General features: G+C 39.9%; 2 protein-coding genes across 2 annotated transcripts; both read left to right on the forward strand.

Moving 5' to 3' along the window:
* Positions 1 to 947: 947 nt before the first annotated feature.
* On the forward strand, positions 948 to 10,191 carry LOC115781401 (uncharacterized). The gene is made up of 5 exons (XM_030731042.1): positions 948 to 1,042; positions 1,306 to 1,532; positions 1,872 to 2,023; positions 9,610 to 9,861; positions 10,005 to 10,191. Exons 1-5 carry the CDS (start codon positions 970 to 972, stop codon positions 10,189 to 10,191), a joined length of 891 nt encoding a protein of 296 aa, XP_030586902.1. The 5' UTR covers positions 948 to 969.
* LOC115782342 (dispanin subfamily A member 2b-like) lies at positions 5,852 to 16,745 on the forward strand. Its single transcript, XM_030732474.1, has 3 exons — positions 5,852 to 5,968; positions 14,393 to 14,674; positions 16,444 to 16,745. The coding sequence occupies exons 2-3, from the start codon at positions 14,423 to 14,425 to the stop codon at positions 16,627 to 16,629; spliced, it is 438 nt and encodes a 145-aa protein (XP_030588334.1). The 5' UTR covers positions 5,852 to 5,968; positions 14,393 to 14,422; the 3' UTR covers positions 16,630 to 16,745.
* Positions 16,746 to 17,987: the final 1,242 nt, after the last annotated feature.

Below are 17,987 nucleotides of genomic sequence, written 5' to 3' on the forward strand. Positions count from 1 at the left end.
GCTATGGAAACTATGCATCACATTCACATTGGAATTTGAGTATATTAATTAGGTGATACTGAAGATAGTTATACTTGATTATTTTCTGCTGGTACGTCCCTTTTATTCTGCTGGAACTGCAGCATGAAACACACACCAATAACACTTCTTCAGTCAGTAAAAATTTTGATCTGGCGACAAACTAAAAAGGATTTAAGCGTCTCTTTTAGTAGGCTACAAGGATAGTAACATTTAATATTCAAATGTATCCATTTTAAAGTTTCAGGGCTGCTATGTGCAGCCATCATGCTAGAAATAAACAACACAACCGAGAGCGCACTCAGTGTTAAAAGGAAAATATGAACTCGTGTTGATTTTCTTCATTAATTGTTTTCTGCACGTTAAATCACCAGATTATTTTCTGCAGCATTAATGTCTTGTCTTATTTGTAAAAGTGTTGTATATTACTATTATACTTTTTATGGATTTTTTTTTTTAAATCACAATTTTATCATCATAATGTCTCTGACTGGAGCAGCACAAATAGGGAAGATTTTGTGAGGAGCAAGAGTCATGTGATGCGTCAAAAACTGCCCTTTTTTTATGTGAGTGTGCTCAAAGCCTGAAACAAAAAACCTGGCTTAACAGAGTAAGTTGGTAACTACCATCGTGCCATGTGTTTCTCTGGCTGGGATTTTAGGTTTTTTCAAGACACTTAACACACAGGCTTCATAGTATACACCTTAGATAATTTGCAATGATGCAAATACATGAGCCCAGCTGGCTCACAGCAAATATGAAACCTAACCGCCTACAGCTGCCCTGTTTTACATGAACCCTTGCTGAATGTTACCCTGCTAACATCGTCCGTAGGGGGTGTATTATATGTCCCTCAGATAATTTGCAATGACACAAATACAGCAAGCACTGCCTCACAGCAAACACAAAACTCCACTTGTTTTGCCTGAACCTTTGCTGCATCTGACAGACATGTTTCATAATACTACAACTGAAGATAGGGCTGTTTTAGTGGAGTTTGAGGAAAACCAGAATGAACTTCAAAGTAGGAAAACGATTTAATTTCCTTTTTCTTCTGTGTGTGTTGCAGTGTGGTCTTGCTGTTCTTTATTCTGTCTTTTTGGCTATTTTGATGACGTTGTCACTAAATGAAGAAAACCTACTTGAGGAAGACTTCCATATTTCTCTGACACATCCTGATGTCATGACATTAGACTGTTCAGGTGGCTCTTTGGTGGTGTATTAATTTGAATTTTGTTACTGTTGTGTTGGTAATGTTGGTACACCTTTCTCCTCTCCAAACTGCAGCTGAGCTCAGAGCAATGACCACAATGGATCATCAAGGTTACCATCCATTGCAGAACAGCATGTATGATGTGCGCACTGGACAGCCTGGAGGACCTCAGCTGGTTCAGCACACCACTGTGAACATCACTGCCGAGCCCCCCAAGGACCATATAATCTGGTCCCTCCTCTGTTTTGTTTACTTAAATCCTTGTTGCCTTGGGCTTGCAGCTCTCATTTATTCTATCAAGGTGAGTTACTTTTATAGCTTCTGTTATACTTTGTGTGTTTGTGTATAAATATATATTTTACCTGCTTGCCTATCATATCCTCCAATATATTGATTTATCACATAAATCAAGTGAAATACAAAAAGTGACAAATTCAGTGCAGATGGAAAACTTTTTCTTTAAAAATTTCAAAGTAAAACAATCTTCACTAAGACCATTGCAAGAATCATAAGTACAGTGAGTAAACATGAAACGTAACTTTCCAAAATAATGAAACCTAAGCTTGACATTTGCACTTTCACTTTCCACAGGCATGAAAATAGCTACATTTTTACAGCTGGAATGTTTCTGTCCTTTCAGGCCAGAGACCGGAAGGTGGCCAGAGATCTGGAGGGTGCACGACATTATGGCTCCACTGCTCGCCAGTTTAACATCGCTGCCACAGTCCTGGTTGCTATTGGGATCCTGGTTTCCATTATTATAATCATTGTTCTGTTTAGGCAACTGCATATGTAAACAACGTGTCATACACTTACTATCATTATACTTGAAGCAGACATTAAGTTGGTTGCTCCTATGACTTGTTATTAAAGAAATACAGATGAGAAATTTTAATTTCAGTTTTAATAGACTTCATTGCTTTGAAAAAATCAAACAATGATCTTTGTTTGATTTTTTTTTGTTTTGAATATATGCATAATGTTTTATTTAATGTTTCTTGTTCTCAAGAACGCTTCAGATCTTTACTGATCCCTGTAAATCATATTCACTGAAAGGCATCTTAGATCATTCATGGCACTACAATCTGTATTTGTTGGGATGTGACGCGCTCTCCATAAACAGAACATTAGTTAACATCAAAGCCGTTGTTTTAGAGCAGTGGTTCCCAAAGTTAAGAGTGCTACGGCCCGCTTAAAAACCAGAAAATCCCATTCGTCCGATAGCACTGGCCTGTGAAATTTTCCTGCCTGTCCTCAAGTGATATATTTCCTTGAAAATTTGTTTCTAAAAACATAACCAAAAATAATTTATAAATTGCTAATATTACCCAGTCATATGTAAAGTGTTTATGCCAATATGTGACCCAATTGCCACTGGGACACAAACTTCACTACAAGAGTAGTAAATTTAGGTCAGAGTAAAATCACATACTAACCAGCTTTAATTCCCTTTTTATATAAATGAATACATTTTATAGATATGTAACTATGCAAATTTGTGAGTAATTTCAAAATGAAATATATATATCCCCAGTGCACCAGGCGGCTGTGGCCCACACTTTGGAAACCACTGTTTTAGAGAATTAAGATTTAATTTGAAATATACAGTATACTATGTTTTATTAGAACATCATCTTTCAGTTGTGGAGGACTAAGTAATTTACAAATAAAGATAAAAAAAATATGTTGAAGTGTAAAGCATGAGTCAAACATCAGCATTTGTCATGCATTACAGCAGTCATACTCATCTCACGGCCCGCGGGCCAAATCCGGCCCGTGATTGGCTGGTGACCGGCCCGCGGCCATTTCTTGTAATTGCTCAAAATTAAAATAATTTTCCCTTTTATTGTGTAACAAATGCTGAATAATTCCCCCTTGTGTTCACAAAGTGAACTGTCTGTAAGACAGAATCATTAGTTTGTACACGGCCCTTTAGGTCCTAATGATTTGGGCCTTTAAGGTAGTGAACAGTTTGCGCAGGTCAAGAATCACTGCTGATCTGCGAGGAAAAGACGTGTCCTTAAATGAATATCTTGGCAAAAAATGAGTGAGGTTAGTAAGCGGAGAAAAGTTGACGTCGAAAACAGACAGTTTAATAACAAATGGACAGATGATTTTGCATTCATTTTGCCACCTCATGCCAACGCAAAACCGTTGTGTTTAATTTGCCAAAAGACAGTTGCTGTATGCAAAGTTGCTAACATTAAGCGGCATTACGAGTCAAAACATGCTAGCTTCAGTGCAGCTTTCCCGGTTGGTAGCATTGCACGAAAAGACAAGACTGAGGCCTTAAAGTTGTCTTATGCTACCACATCAACAATCTTGACGACTTCCACTACTGCTGCTGAAAAAGCCACCGCTGCTTCACTGCGTGTAACCTGGGAGCTGGCTAAAAAGGGCAAGCCATTTGTGGACGCTGAGCTTGTGAAAGTGTGCACTTTGGGAATCGTGGAGGAGTTGTTTGCCGGTGACAAACACAAAGATGACATCGTTAACCGCGTGAAGCAGGTTCAGCTTTCGGATTCAACGGCGGCACGGAGACTAGAAACTTTGTATGAGGACAGTTTTTCTACTTTACTTGCTGAACTGAAGTGTGTGGATTACATGTCAATAGCTATGGACGAGTCTACAGATGCAACAGACACTGCACAGCTGTCCGTGTTTGTGAGATATTTTAACGGGGAGCTTTTCAAAGAGGAGCTGCTGTGCCTTTTGCCCATCAAGAGCAATGCAACAGGTGAGGCCATGTACAATTCTATGAAAAGTTTCTTTGATAAGAATTCTCTGGAGCTGGATAAAATCAACCTCCTTGTAACTGACGGTGGGCCATCTATGATAGGACGAGAGAGGGGCTTAGCATCACGTCTCATAGCGGACCACCCCACAGTTAGTTCACTACACTGCATCATTCACCAGACGGTGTTGTGTGCCAAACTGTCTGGTGAAATGAAAGGAGTGATGGACACAGTGATCAAAATTGTAAATCACATTCGCTCAACTTCAAGTTTACAGCACCGGCTTTTCAAAATGCTACTACAGGAGCAAGAAGCTCAATATTCAGACCTACTACAGCACAATGATGTCAGATGGCTGAGCAGGGGGCGAGTCCTACAGCGCTTCTTTGCACTGCGCAAAGAAATCACAGAATTTCTTTCCGGTCAAAAAACAAAGAAAGCAGATGAGTTCTCTCAGTTTATGCAAGATCAGGAATCTGTGGCTCTGGTTGCATTTCTGTGTGATATCACTAATCACTTGAACCATCTTAACCTGCAGCTCCAAGGTGGGGATTCGGATGTGGGAGAGCTCTTTGAAAAAGTGAGCGCTTTTCAGACAACCTTGGGCGTATTCGTGACGGACATAGAGGGGAAAAAACTTCACTTCCCTACCCTGCGTGATGTTCCTACAAATGGGATTGTGCTGTCACGAATGGTAGCACTGTTAAAAAATCTGTCAGAGAACTTCAGATCGCGGTTTCACAACTTCAAAATCCCACAGCAACTGCTACTGTTTGTGCGCAACCCGTTCGCCGTTGCTGTCACCGGGAGCTGCCCAGCAGAGGCAAAAAACGCTGTGCCTGCTATCAGTGAGGGCGCTTTCCAGCTGGAACTGGTCCAGATGCAGGCTAATGATGTCCTAAAAGCCAAGTTCAGAGAGGAGAGACTGTGTGAATTTTGGGCACACTCTGTTCATCAGTATCCGAACTCTAAAAGACTCGCTATATACATTTTGACAATGTTCGGATCCACTTACATATGCGAGTCGGGGTTTTCAGTGATGAATCTAATTAAGGACAAAAAGCGCAATAGACTCACCGACTCACATCTCAACCAGTGCTTGCATATTGCCTTGACCTCTCAGAAACCAAACTTCAGTAAGCTCTCAAAGGAAATGAGATGTGTTACCTCACATTAAGCATGTAGTCAATAACTAATAGTATGTGATGCATGAAGAGGTTAAAACATAAACATCTGATTACATACCTGTGCTGTCTGTTCCAAACTTTAAAATAACTGAAATATAGTAAAGCAGTTTTTTTTTTTTTTTTAATTGTATTTCTGAACTATTCCAACATTTGGTGGCTTGCACTGTGCAGTTATGTGTTTAATATATTTTATAAACAGCTTTCACACCAAAAGAGCTGAAATATGTTCATTCTATGCCTAAGAACTGTTAATAATCATTTTCATTTTTGAATTTGTCCAATATTTGCCTGCATAATAGGAAACGTTCCAGCTATGCTGTTCAAGATGATTCAAAGTATATCTTGCTGAATTGCAGTGGAGCTAATAAAATGCATCAAAATATGAGCACAAGCTATCAGTCTTTTTTAAAGTTTGCTCATTTTATATGAATGTAGTTTAATGGCTGGCCCTCGGCCACTTCTCATTTTCCAAATGTGGCCCTCGGCTAGATCAAGTTGAGTATCCCTGCCCTACACCATACTAATAAACTATTGTGGTCTAAAACCAGGTGTTTCAGTTTCATTGTCTGTGGAAAAGACTGGAAACTTGTCTGCCGGTGCATCAGAGGCTGATCTGGAACATCATTGGCCGGCTCGCCTGCCAATCATAATCAGCATCGACCAATCAGCGCTTCAGGATTCCGGGACTTAGCAGAGCAGTAGCACAGGACAACGATGGAGTGCAGGAGGACTGTGAGCGAGCAAAACCGGACTTTCCAGTAGCTTTAAGTTGTTTAGGCCACTCAAGAGAGCTTTGTGTGTGCGTGCAGCTAACTGTAAGTAGATGACATTTAAGAGTTGATATTATTTGGTAGCGTTGAATTGGTAATAACTGAGTTCAGTGGTAATTAGCTAATTCCATGTAAGACATTGCATGTTTACCTAGCGAATGTGGAAATAAGCTAACGGTAGGCGCCTGCAGACGCCATAGTCATGTATGTAGCCGTTAATTATCTTCTTTATCTGACCTACTGAAGTTACTTTGGCATTTAGGATGTAGCTTGCTACTTATTATCTGTTTGAACTGTATATAAGTGATGGAAGAAGATTACTGAGCATATTGTGCAGGTTTATAATTTGAATCCTGATTAGTATATTTTCTTGTTGTGTACTTTATAGAAACCATGCACAAAGGAACTGTAATGTGAGCAGAACTAAAATAAACGACAAAAGACAAGTAACGCCTCATCCTTGACCGGATGCCCGCAGCCTTTCCCCCTAAGAGTAACCAAGCCTTTAGTACATTGTCCAACCCCTGTATATATATGTTTAGATGTAGATAGATAGATAGATAGATAGATAGATAGATAGATAGATAGATAGATAAATACTCCATACAGCCCATCCGGATAACCCCTAACCCTAACCCAATAACAGCCATCAGGATGTGTTCCCAGTTTAACACAGGGGGAACGGTATCTGATGGCTGTTACTGGGCTATCATAGAGAGAGAGCGCATGTATCTGATGGGAGCGCATTTGCAAAAGTGGGACAACTTCGCCGAAACATGTTGTTTGAGCTTTCACGGTGTCCGAAGTTCTCTTGCGGCGCAAGCACGGCGCACTGGTTAGGAGCACTGAACCAGCACGCGCGTTTTTTGCCGCGTGGGCGGCGCAGAGAGGCTGGGGAAACCGTATCTGATGGGGAAACGCGACTCGACGTAACACCGGCGCAGAATCTTTTAGTGTACCGGACCGTACCGGCTTACTTTTACCCCTGTATATATATATATATATATATATATATATATATATATATATATATATATATATATATATATATATATATATATATATATATATATATATATATTGTAATGATCCATGATGGACGTTATTGCTAAATGTGTGTCACAGTTATTGTTCTCTTTAAGTTAGGTTGTTTTGGGGTAAAACCGGAAGGAGATGTTGTGGGGGGTTGCTCTTGGGAGGGAGGTCTCTTTTGTTTTCTTGTGAGAGTTAGAGTTGGCTGTATCCGGTGAGAGCTGTTCTGTGTGGGAAACCTCCTGATGCTCCGGATGCGCCACCGGGTCAAAGCTATGCCAGGAAGCTGCAGGACCGACTGGAGTCGGCGCATTCCTATGCTCGGGACCAGCTGGCAAAGGCGGGACTGCGGCAAAAGAGAAACTACGACCTGACTACTAAAGTGAGGCACTTCCGTGCTGGAGAGCTGGTGTGGGTCTACAGCCCGAAGAGAAAAAAAGGACGGTGTCCTAAACTGGACAGCAACTGGGTTGGACCCTGCAGTGTCCTGGAACGAGTTGGGGAAGTGGTTTATAGAGTACAGTTACCACCTAGAGGCAGGAAAGTGGTCCTGCACAGAGACAGGATGGCCCCTTATAAGGGTCGTTCTCCTTCCCCTTTCTCTGAGGGATGCGTGCAAATCCCCCACACTCCAGCTCAGCTGGACTCCCAGCTGGACATGGCTCCCTCCCCATCCCCTTGTTCTCCCCCTCAGTTTCCTGTAGTTCATGCCACCCCTCGGAAGCCAAGGAGGCGACGTCAACTGCCTCCCCGCCTCAGAGACTGTGTTTTTCCCTCGAGGACGAGGAACTTTTTGTTGGGGGGGCAGTGTAATGATCCATGATGGACGTTATTGCTAAATGTGTGTCACAGTTATTGTTCTCTTTAAGTTAGGTTGTTTTGGGGTAAAACCGGAAGGAGATGTTGTGGGGGGTCGCTCTTGGGAGGGAGGTCTCTTTTGTTTTCTTGTGAGAGTTAGAGTTGGCTGTATCCGGTGAGAGCTGTTCTGTGTGTCCGGCCTGATTAAATGGTGTTAGTAACGAAACCTCTGCCTGGTGCTTGGGGTGACATAACGAACGTTTACAATATATATATATCGTTATATATATATATATATATATATATATATCTATATATATATATATATATATACTATATATCTCTATATATAATATATATATATATATATAAATATATATATATATATATAATAGAAATAAATATATAATACTAAAAATAGAAGAAATATAAGATATACATTATAGATATAATATAGATAAATATAGTAATAATTATATATATATATATATTCTATTATAATATATAATATTATATATATATATATAATATATATATATATATATATATATATATATATATATATATATATTCTCTATATATATTATCTATCTCTTATATCTAAACTTGCACAATGCTCTCCATCACCACACTTCTCATGCCTCATGCCTTTGTACCACTCTGGTTTAATGACTATTTCACAGTTTTTCTCAGCTTGGTAAACCAACTCACCAATACATTGTTTCTCACACATACTCAAATGCTCCCACAACCACCCACTCACTCACAGAGCTTTATAGTCTACAGTTGTTTCACTTCACCTGTTTTGGTTAGTTATGTTTGTTATTTGTCATTGTCTCAATTGCCAACGATTGGTGTCACAAAACATTTGAGAGGAAAACCATAGGGTCGTGGGAGAGTGAGAGGGGGCTGGATCCGGGGAGAGCTGTCTGGGGTCCGGCCGGAGAAAGGGGGGGGAGAACAAACCGCGGCCGGGGGGGGGGGGACAGAACGGAACGGGACAGGAGAGAGATAGAGAGAGAGAGAGAGAGAGAGAGAGGAGAGAGAGAGAGAAGGAGAAGAGAGAGAGAGAGAGAGAGAGAGAGAGAAGAGAGAAGAGGAAGAGAGAGAGAGAGAAGAGATAAGAGAGAAGAGAGTGAGAGAGAGAGAGAGAAGAGATAGAGGAATAGATAGAGATAAGAGAAGAGAGATAGATATAGATATAGGATAATAAGAAGATAATATAGAGAGATATAGAGAGAGAGAGAGATAGATAGATAGATATAATATAAAGATATATATATATAATATATATAATATATATATATATATATATATATAATATATATATATATATATAATATATATATATATATATATATATATATATATATATATAAAACTTGCACAATGCTCTCCATCACCACACTTCTCATGCCTCATGCCTTTGTACCACTCTGTTTAAATGACCTATTCACAGTTTTTCTCAGCTTGGTAAACCAACTCACCACATACATTGTTCTCACACATACTCAAATTGCTCCCCAACCCACCCACCACTCACAGAGCTTTATAGTATACAGTTGTTTTCACTTCACCTGTGTTTGTTAGTTATGTTTATGTTATTTGTCATTTGTCTCAATTGCCAACGATTTGTGTCACAATAACATTTGAGAGGAAAACCATATTGAGGTCGGGCGCTCATCTTGCTAACTCATATTTTCTCTTCATGCTAGTTTGACGATCCAGAATTACTGCTGTGTTCCCCTTTTCTTTCGCTCGCTTTACCTTTCCTTCTGTGTTTTGCTCTCCCCCCTTAAGCTCTTTTGCCTGCATGTGTGAGTCTCAGGCTGTGTGCTGAGCCCTCTTCTGTTCAGCCTGTTCACATCTGACTGCTCAGCAAAACAGAAGTTTGCGGATGACACAACAGTGGTTGGATACATCCCTAACAACAATGAGTCTGGCTACAGGCAGGAAGTGGAACACCTGGAAGGTTGGTGCAGAGAGAACAATCTCTGCATCAATGTGACAAAAACAAAGGAGATGATCGTGGACTTCAGAAGAGTCAGACACCCCCTCCTCCCCCTGCACATTGGAGGATCTGTGGTGGAAGTGGTCCCCACATACAGGTACTTTGCGTACACCTAAGTCATCAACTCACCTGGGGCAACAAAACTTCCAGTCTGGTCAAGAAGGCACAGCAGCACTTCTACTTCCTCAGGCGGCTGTAGCGCGCTGGACTCGGAAGCTCAGTCCTCTCCTCATTCTACAGATGTGTGGTTGAGAGCATCCTGGGATCCTGCGTCACCGTGTGGCATGGAAGCTGTTTTACGGCAGAGCAGAAAGCTCCACAGAGGGTGGTGAAGGCTGAGCAGAGGACGGCTGGACTTAGCTTCTCCATCACCATGGACATTTACACTTCCACATGCAGAAAAAGGGCCACCTGCACCTCCACCTGAAGGACCCCACACACCCAGCACACGCACTTTTTGTTACCCTCCATTCAGGCAGGAGGCTGAGGAGCTTCAAGAGCAGGACCACAAGACTGAGGAACAGCTTCTTCCCCGAAGCTGTAAGACTGTTGAACTCTGGTGGAGCTGTGTAGCTGGACTGCTCTTGCACAACTCTACATACATTCATGCTGCTGTCATTTGCACAAGTCACTAATGTGACACCACAGGTCTCTACCCTGCCGTTACTCCACATCCTAAACTGTTATTTCCATATTTATTTTTATATTATTTACCTTGGAAGGTACACATGCACATGTATATATTTACTTTATATTATTGCTACTTATATTTATTCTTCTTTAAATTACTTGAAACTGTCATAACTATTGCATGGGCAACACTGGGATCTGAGGATTGAATTTCATTTTGCTGCATGCAATTGTGATGCAAATGACAAAGAATCCTTGAGTATAACTAATCCAAATAGAATTATGCACACTTGAATATATACTTGAATATAATGCATTCATTCATCCATCCATTTTCTTCCACTTATCCATTCAGTGCAGTGGGGAGGGTGGAGCCTATCCCAGCTGCAATCTGGTCTTTGAATCTGATGTCATTTCTGGGTCCAAATGCTCCTAAATAAGCAGCAATGGCATAACCAAAGACTGTTCACTATTAAAGATGATTGTGACATACCTTATCAACTGCAGACATTTCCGCTTGTCTTTCTCATCGGTAAAATGACAGTTGAATGTGTTTTTTTTCGAGTGCGATCAGTTAAAACAACCAGGGATGCAGCATTGCTGCATATTGATCACTTGACAGTTTGGACCCGGAAATGGAATTCTACATCATTACTTAACAACCGGATTGGACAAAAGATGGGGTACACCCTGGACAGGTTGCCAGTCTGTCACAGGGCTAGCACAGAGATACAGATAAGCATTCACACCTGTGGGCAATTCAGAATCAATAACTAACTTGACCCCTCTAATTGTATGTCTTTGGACTGTGGGATGAAACCAGAGTACCTGGAGAGAACCCATGCAGACACAAGAACATGCAAACTCCACACAGAAAGACCCCAGCCAGATAGTGGTTTTGAATCCACTTGAGGCAACAGTGCTAACCACCGTGCCACTGTATGTTGATAATGCTAATGCATTAAAAAAATGTCCACATTACACAAAGTGTTTCCCCCAGACAGCATCACAATAGACAGAGTTTATTATACCAATAATGCTTGTAGTTCATCTGTGGATATAAACACACTGCTAGAAGTTCAAAACAAAATTTGCATTTGTACGTTATGGCTCAAAATTGAAAACACACACATTATCATTTACAGTACATAAGTTTTTCCATTTAGGGGTTATGTTGATTATTTGCTTTCTTGAACAATCTGATTCAGTACATTTAATAATGGAGATACCCATCCACTTATGGCACCAACTCGTCTCTGACCCTGAGTGGGCACTCCGCCCTTTTCTGGCTGAGGACCATGGCCTCGTACCTGCCGCTTCACACTCAGCTGTGAGTTGCAGGCTGCCACCTGATGAAGCCAACAGGAACGCATCATCCACAAAAAGCAGATATGAGATGAGAGATGAGGCCACGAAGGCAGAAGCCCTCCACCACTTGGTTATACCTAGAAATTCGGTCCATAAATATATTTCAGATCATTAAACAAATTTGTAATATTTGACAAAGTATGTGAAAAAGTAATTGCCCCCTGAACCTTATAAACAATGGCTCCCACCCACTCTACGACACAGTGATGAGACACAGGAGCAAATTCAGCGCAAGACTCATCCCACCAAATCACCACAGAGAGCCTCAGGAGGTCATTCCTACCTGTGGCCATCAAACTCTATAACTCCTCCCTTTATAGGTGACACTATGGTTCACCTGTATAATTTATTATTTGTACATATATGCATAATATGTTCCAGATTTATATTTATTATCACAGCTACAGCCTTAATTAATTGTAGTCATAAGAATTTACATGTATATACTCAAATTTATCTTTTTGGTTTTTATATTTTTAGTGTATTTTTGGTTTTAATTTATTTAAATTAGTAGAGTGTTTTTATTCTTTCTATATGATAAACTAGTGGTGGGCAGACTATGGTCCGTGGGCCACACCCAGCCCGTTGGTCTTTTTAATCTGGCCCACCAAAGAGTGGTACAGAATTGCCCAAATCAAATCATAATTATGACTTATGTCGAGGATTCTGAAAATAGCTACAACAAAACTAACACCAGACTTCGATGCATTGGCAGAAACAACACTGTTCCCACTAAAAGTAAATGTAAGTATTAACACTGTAATGCTTTTTGTATGTTTATGTTTGATATGCATCTGGTGCTGGCCCAGCCTGTCTGTCAAATTTCAAAAAGTCAGTGTGTCCACAGAGCCAAAAAGCTTCCCCACCCAACAGTTGCAGCTGTTACAACAGAAATTTCCCTCTGGGAATTAATTAATTAATTATTTAATTCCTTAATAATTAAAATAAATAATTTTTCTAGGATGACTGAGGTCTAAAACACCTGTCCTGGTCTATGCGAACTAAGGATTTATTCATTTATTACTTACTTTGTCATACTGTGATAATACTATTAGATTACTGATGTGTTGCACTTCCTTTTTCATTTATATCTAACATGAATATTCTTCCCACAGACACACGTCTCATGCCTTTTACCCCTCTGGTTTAAGTGACCTGCTTAACAGTATTTCCAGCTCAGTAACCCAACTCACCACATATACTGTTTTTCACACACATATTCAACACCCCCCCCCCCCCCTCCCCCCGCCTGCACAGAGGCACGCACGCGCGCACACACACACACACACACAATATCTCTGCATGCCAACAAAATAAACCCTTGTCACACTTAGGTTAGTCGCTCGTCTTGTCACACTCATATTTTCTCTTCTTGCTAGTTTGATGATCCAGAATAACTGCTGCCTTTACTTGCATTGTTTTTTCTTTCTCTTAAAAATTATTTGCCTCAAACCTGATAGCTGGTTGTACCACCTTTGGCAGGAACAACTGCAAGCAGGTATTTGCGCTTACTTTTACATTGTTGTGGAGGAATTTTACTGCAGTTTTAGTGTTTTTTAGATTGTTGTCCTGCTGCATAACCCAAGTGTGCTTGAACTTCATGGCATGAACTGACTGTACATTCTCCTAAAAGAGTTTCTGATCACTGATGATGTTCTTTTTATGAAATGTTGTATTAGCTTTATGCCAGATGTAATGGGACTCTAATCTTCCAAAAAGTTTTTCTCAACTTTTGTTTAGTCAGTCCGCAAAATATTTTCCTAAAAGTCTCGGGGGTCATCAAGATGTTTTTGGCAAATGTGACACGAGCCTTTGTGTTCTTTTTGGTCAGCAGTGGTTTTCTGATTGAAACTGCAGAGGCTTCATATTTCTTCTTCAATGAGTGGCTCATATTTTTGACTTTGAGTTCTCAGTCATATATTTCTGAAAACAACACACAAAACAGAAGAACCTGTTGATAGTAATACCGTATTTTCTGGATAACCTCACAATATGCATACAGAGAAATTCTGTTACATAGTAACTGTATATCATTTGTACAAACTGTGGAATGGAATATTTTTATGTTTCATTTTCTTGTGAAGATGAACATTCCAGGTTTTCTTTGAAGATTTTGTCCTGACTGTGTATAAAACCCAGCAATTTCTAAACATAGTCACCTAAATTCCAGGCAATAGTTACCCAATAAAAACAATGATATAAAACATTTATCAGTCATTCCATAAAAAGGAAAAAAAAACTTAAAAATCATTCAAATAGATCCATACATGTCTACACTAACTGCACAAGTCTTGTTTTATGATTTCAAGACATGGCAGACCAGGAAAATTCTTGGAAATGATTGAATTTATTGCAATTCACCATGAAACCTGGCAGAATTTCAGCTCAGCCAACCAGGATATGTTAAGATATTTTAGCAAATTAAAAAATTGACAGAAACATCTCAGAACACAGCATCAAAATGTCATCTAAAGCCAGCTAACAAGGCTTGGGCTATTTCTCAAACTGTTACTGGCACTGCTGTTAGTAGAAGTGTAGTTTAGTGGCTGGCAGTGCTTTCTTTGCAGGTTCATATTTAGAAATGTGACAGTGTAATGCATTCTTGCTTAATTCCTGTTCCTGTTTTGTAGTGATAAATCACAATTATAGGTCAGGTTTTGATGGAGCTTCCTGTTCCAGACCAGACGATGTATCCTCAAGGTTACCCGACTGAGGCAGTTCCGTTGCAGGGGGTGAGGCATTACGGGTTCCCTGGTCAGCCTGGAGCGGTTCAGCACACCTCTGTGAACATCAGCACGGAGCGCCCAGTCGTCGCTGAGTCCTCCCCAGATCACATCATCTGGTCGCTCTGCTGCTTTGTCTACTCAAACCCTTTCTGCCTCGGACTTGCAGCTCTCATTTACTCTATCAAGGTGAGTTTTAACTTCTTAGCTATTATATCTTTCATGTACTTATAAGACAAGATAAGGTTTATTTTATGTATACAGGAGCCAAAACATAGTGGCACTTCATAAAGCCCATGACTAAGGCCATAAGTACATGTATTTTACAGGGATGCACCCTGTGAGTAAATTTAAGTTCTGCGTAATTTCCAGGTAATTTTGCCAAAAAACCAACACTGTTTCCCTGATACTATATCGGACTTTTCAGAGTGGCTTAACCTAACTTACAGGTATTTTACACCCTGTTAGTCAATTCAATTCAATTTTACATTTATAGCACCAAATCACAACAGTCGCCTCAAAGCGCTTAAAAAAAGGCCGTAAATTCTGGGACTAAGGCCTTAGTCCTGGAAATTACGAAGAACTTAAATTTACTTAAAGGTAAAATATGCGTACTTACATGTAGTTACAGGGTACGTATGCCCTTAGTCACAGGCCATATTATGAAGTACCCAAAACATTAAACACAGCCTATAACAAAAGAATGTATAAATAAAAGCAACTGTATGTCTCAATAAAAAAGTGCAATAGAATACAAAATAGTCAAAACAAAACAAAAATCAACTTGCTGCTTCAGTGTTTTCAGATGTTTTGTCAAATGTTTCTGTGGTATAATTAAGTATAATTACAGATATTTCATCAGTTTCAAAGGCTTTTATTGACAGTTACATACATTAAGATTATGCAAAGAGTCAATATTTGCAGTGTTTATTTTCAAGACTGCTGCTCTTCATCCTGGCATGTTGCCCTGATGGCAGCACTCACCTTTTCTTCTCAGACAATAATTTTTCCAGGTGCCCCAAACAATCAGAAAGGGGCTTCATGAGAGAAAATGACTTCACTCCAGCCCCCAGCAGTCCGGTCTGTGTACTTTTTGCAGAATATCAGGCTGTCCTTGATGTTCTTCCTGGAGAGAAGTGGCTTCTTCTTGATACCAGCCATCCTCCAAAATTCCTAACCTCACTGTGGGTGCAGATGCATTCACAACTGCCTGCTGTCATTCCTGAACAAGCTCTGCACTGGTGTTTCCCCCAAATCTGCATGTGAATCACCTTTAGGAGATGGTCCTGGTGCTTGCTGGATTTTCTTGGGCACCTGAAGCCTTCTTCACAACAATTGAACCTCTCTCCTTAAAGTTCTCAAAGATCCCATATATGGTTGATTTTGGTGTAATCTTACTAGCAGCAATACCCATGCATGTGAAGCCGTTTTTTATGCAAAGCAGTGATGACCGCACATGACTCCTTGCAGGTAACCATGGTAAAAAGAGGAAGAACAATGATTTCAAGAACCATCCTCCTTTTAACACATCCAGTCTGCTATTCAAACTCACAGCGTGATCTCTAGCCCCGTCAGCACTCTCAGCTGTGTTAATGAGAGTATCACTGAAAATATGTCAGCAGATACTTTTGTGGCAGGGCTGAAATGAAGTGCAAATGGGTTTCTTGGGATTTGGTTTATTTTCATGGCAAAGAGGGACTTATTTGCAATTTATCTGATCACTCTTCATAACATTATGGAGTATATGCAAATTGCCATCATAAAAACTGAAGCAGCAAACTTTGCAAGAACCAATACTTGTGTTATTCCCCAAACCTTTGGCCACGACTGTATATGATTGAAATAAACTATGAACACAGAACAGCTGATTTTCTCCCACTTCACCCTTTTGCATTTTTGCTTATTTATTATGTTTCTATGGAATTTCTGTGGATAAAAGTATACTTTTATTCTTCCAGTCCAGAGACCGGAAGCTTGTTGGAGATCTGGATGGTGCACGACGTTATGGCTCCACTGCTCGATGGCTCAACATTGCTGCCACAATCATATTTGTCACTGGGCTTCTGATTTTTATTATTACAGTCACTGCTGTTACCGTTCAGGCTACTTCCTATTACTACAATGGTTACAGATCTGGATATTAATTACATTACAATTACTTTAGTGTTGCCTCCTGCTGTGACTACATCATACTTGTGTTTTCCTGCTTAAAATAAAATTTGCAGCCTTCCAAACTTTTTTAAATGTATCATATGAAAAAAAAAATACACATTTGTCTAAAGTCTTAAATGGAAGTCATCACTATTTTCTTACCAACAAGTATTAATTTCAAATTGCATTTTTTGATTCTGATTTCTTGTCAGCAAGATCTACAGAATTAAAAAGCTTCATATTTCAATTAAAGTCTCTCTATTTTAATATGCATTTTACATATTTTTTGAGAAATTATAATTTTTTCTTTTTTCTCCAACTGATGACATAGATCTTCTGTAGCTAGACTGGGGAAGGGGCAGAGTCACGTTTATTCTATCTCTGAAAACATATTCGATTCGTTCCACCTTGGCCCGGGCCTCTTGCTATGTGGAGTTTGCATGTTCTCCCTGTGTCTGTGTGGGTTTCCGTCCACAAGCTAAAGACATGCAATTACTGTGGTTAGGTTAATTGGTCACTATAACCCCCCCCCCCCCCCCCCCCCCCCCCCCCGAAAAGGTTGGATGGAAAAATATATGTATAAAAGATAAGTGGTCAATTAGAGCATACAGTTTAGTTCAATTGGTAATGGAGTAGTGCTTACTTAACAAGCTGAGTTAAATAAATGGGTGGTGAATGATTGCTTAAATAAAACATCTTCTGTTACTGAAACTCTGACATTAGTACATTCAACTTAGATCTTCCTTAGATAGGTAGTCTAGCTGTGAGGCAGCAGTGCTAACCACCACGCCACCGTGCTGCTGCTCTTTAATCTAGTCTGTTTAAACTGGTATAAACTAGATTTTTAGCAGGTGCAAAACTTGATGATATTAAGTTGTTTGAACTCAAACACATGATTATAATAAGATAGACCATCAAAAAGTACAGTCTACTCAACATTAACAAGTAATGTTCACATTCTAGGTAATTTTAAATAATATGTACTCAACATTTTTAAGTGGAATCAAAATCTGGGTTTACAGTGTGCTAACAATAGTGGGAGAAGCTGTTTTTCTTATTTTTTTAATTAATGTATTTTTTCTTCTGAAACTAGAGAACGAGAGCCACTTTCTTCTGAGTTCATGGGTGGAAAGCCTCATTTACATGTGTATGTTGCTCCAGACTCACTGAGCACGACTGCTACTTTAGGGGACTGAATGATATCAGGTGATATGAGGAGAAAATATCGCAGGTCCGTTAGTGCGCAGCTCCGTGTCATCGGGCTGCATGTCAGCAAGTTCCAGTACGCTGCGACCTTCCCTCATGGTCGGCTTCGTTTCCTTCATCTATACAGGCAGAGCAAGTCCACCTC

Source organism: Archocentrus centrarchus, chromosome 6 (assembly GCF_007364275.1).
Source record: "Archocentrus centrarchus isolate MPI-CPG fArcCen1 chromosome 6, fArcCen1, whole genome shotgun sequence".
Taxonomy (NCBI): domain Eukaryota; kingdom Metazoa; phylum Chordata; class Actinopteri; order Cichliformes; family Cichlidae; genus Archocentrus; species Archocentrus centrarchus.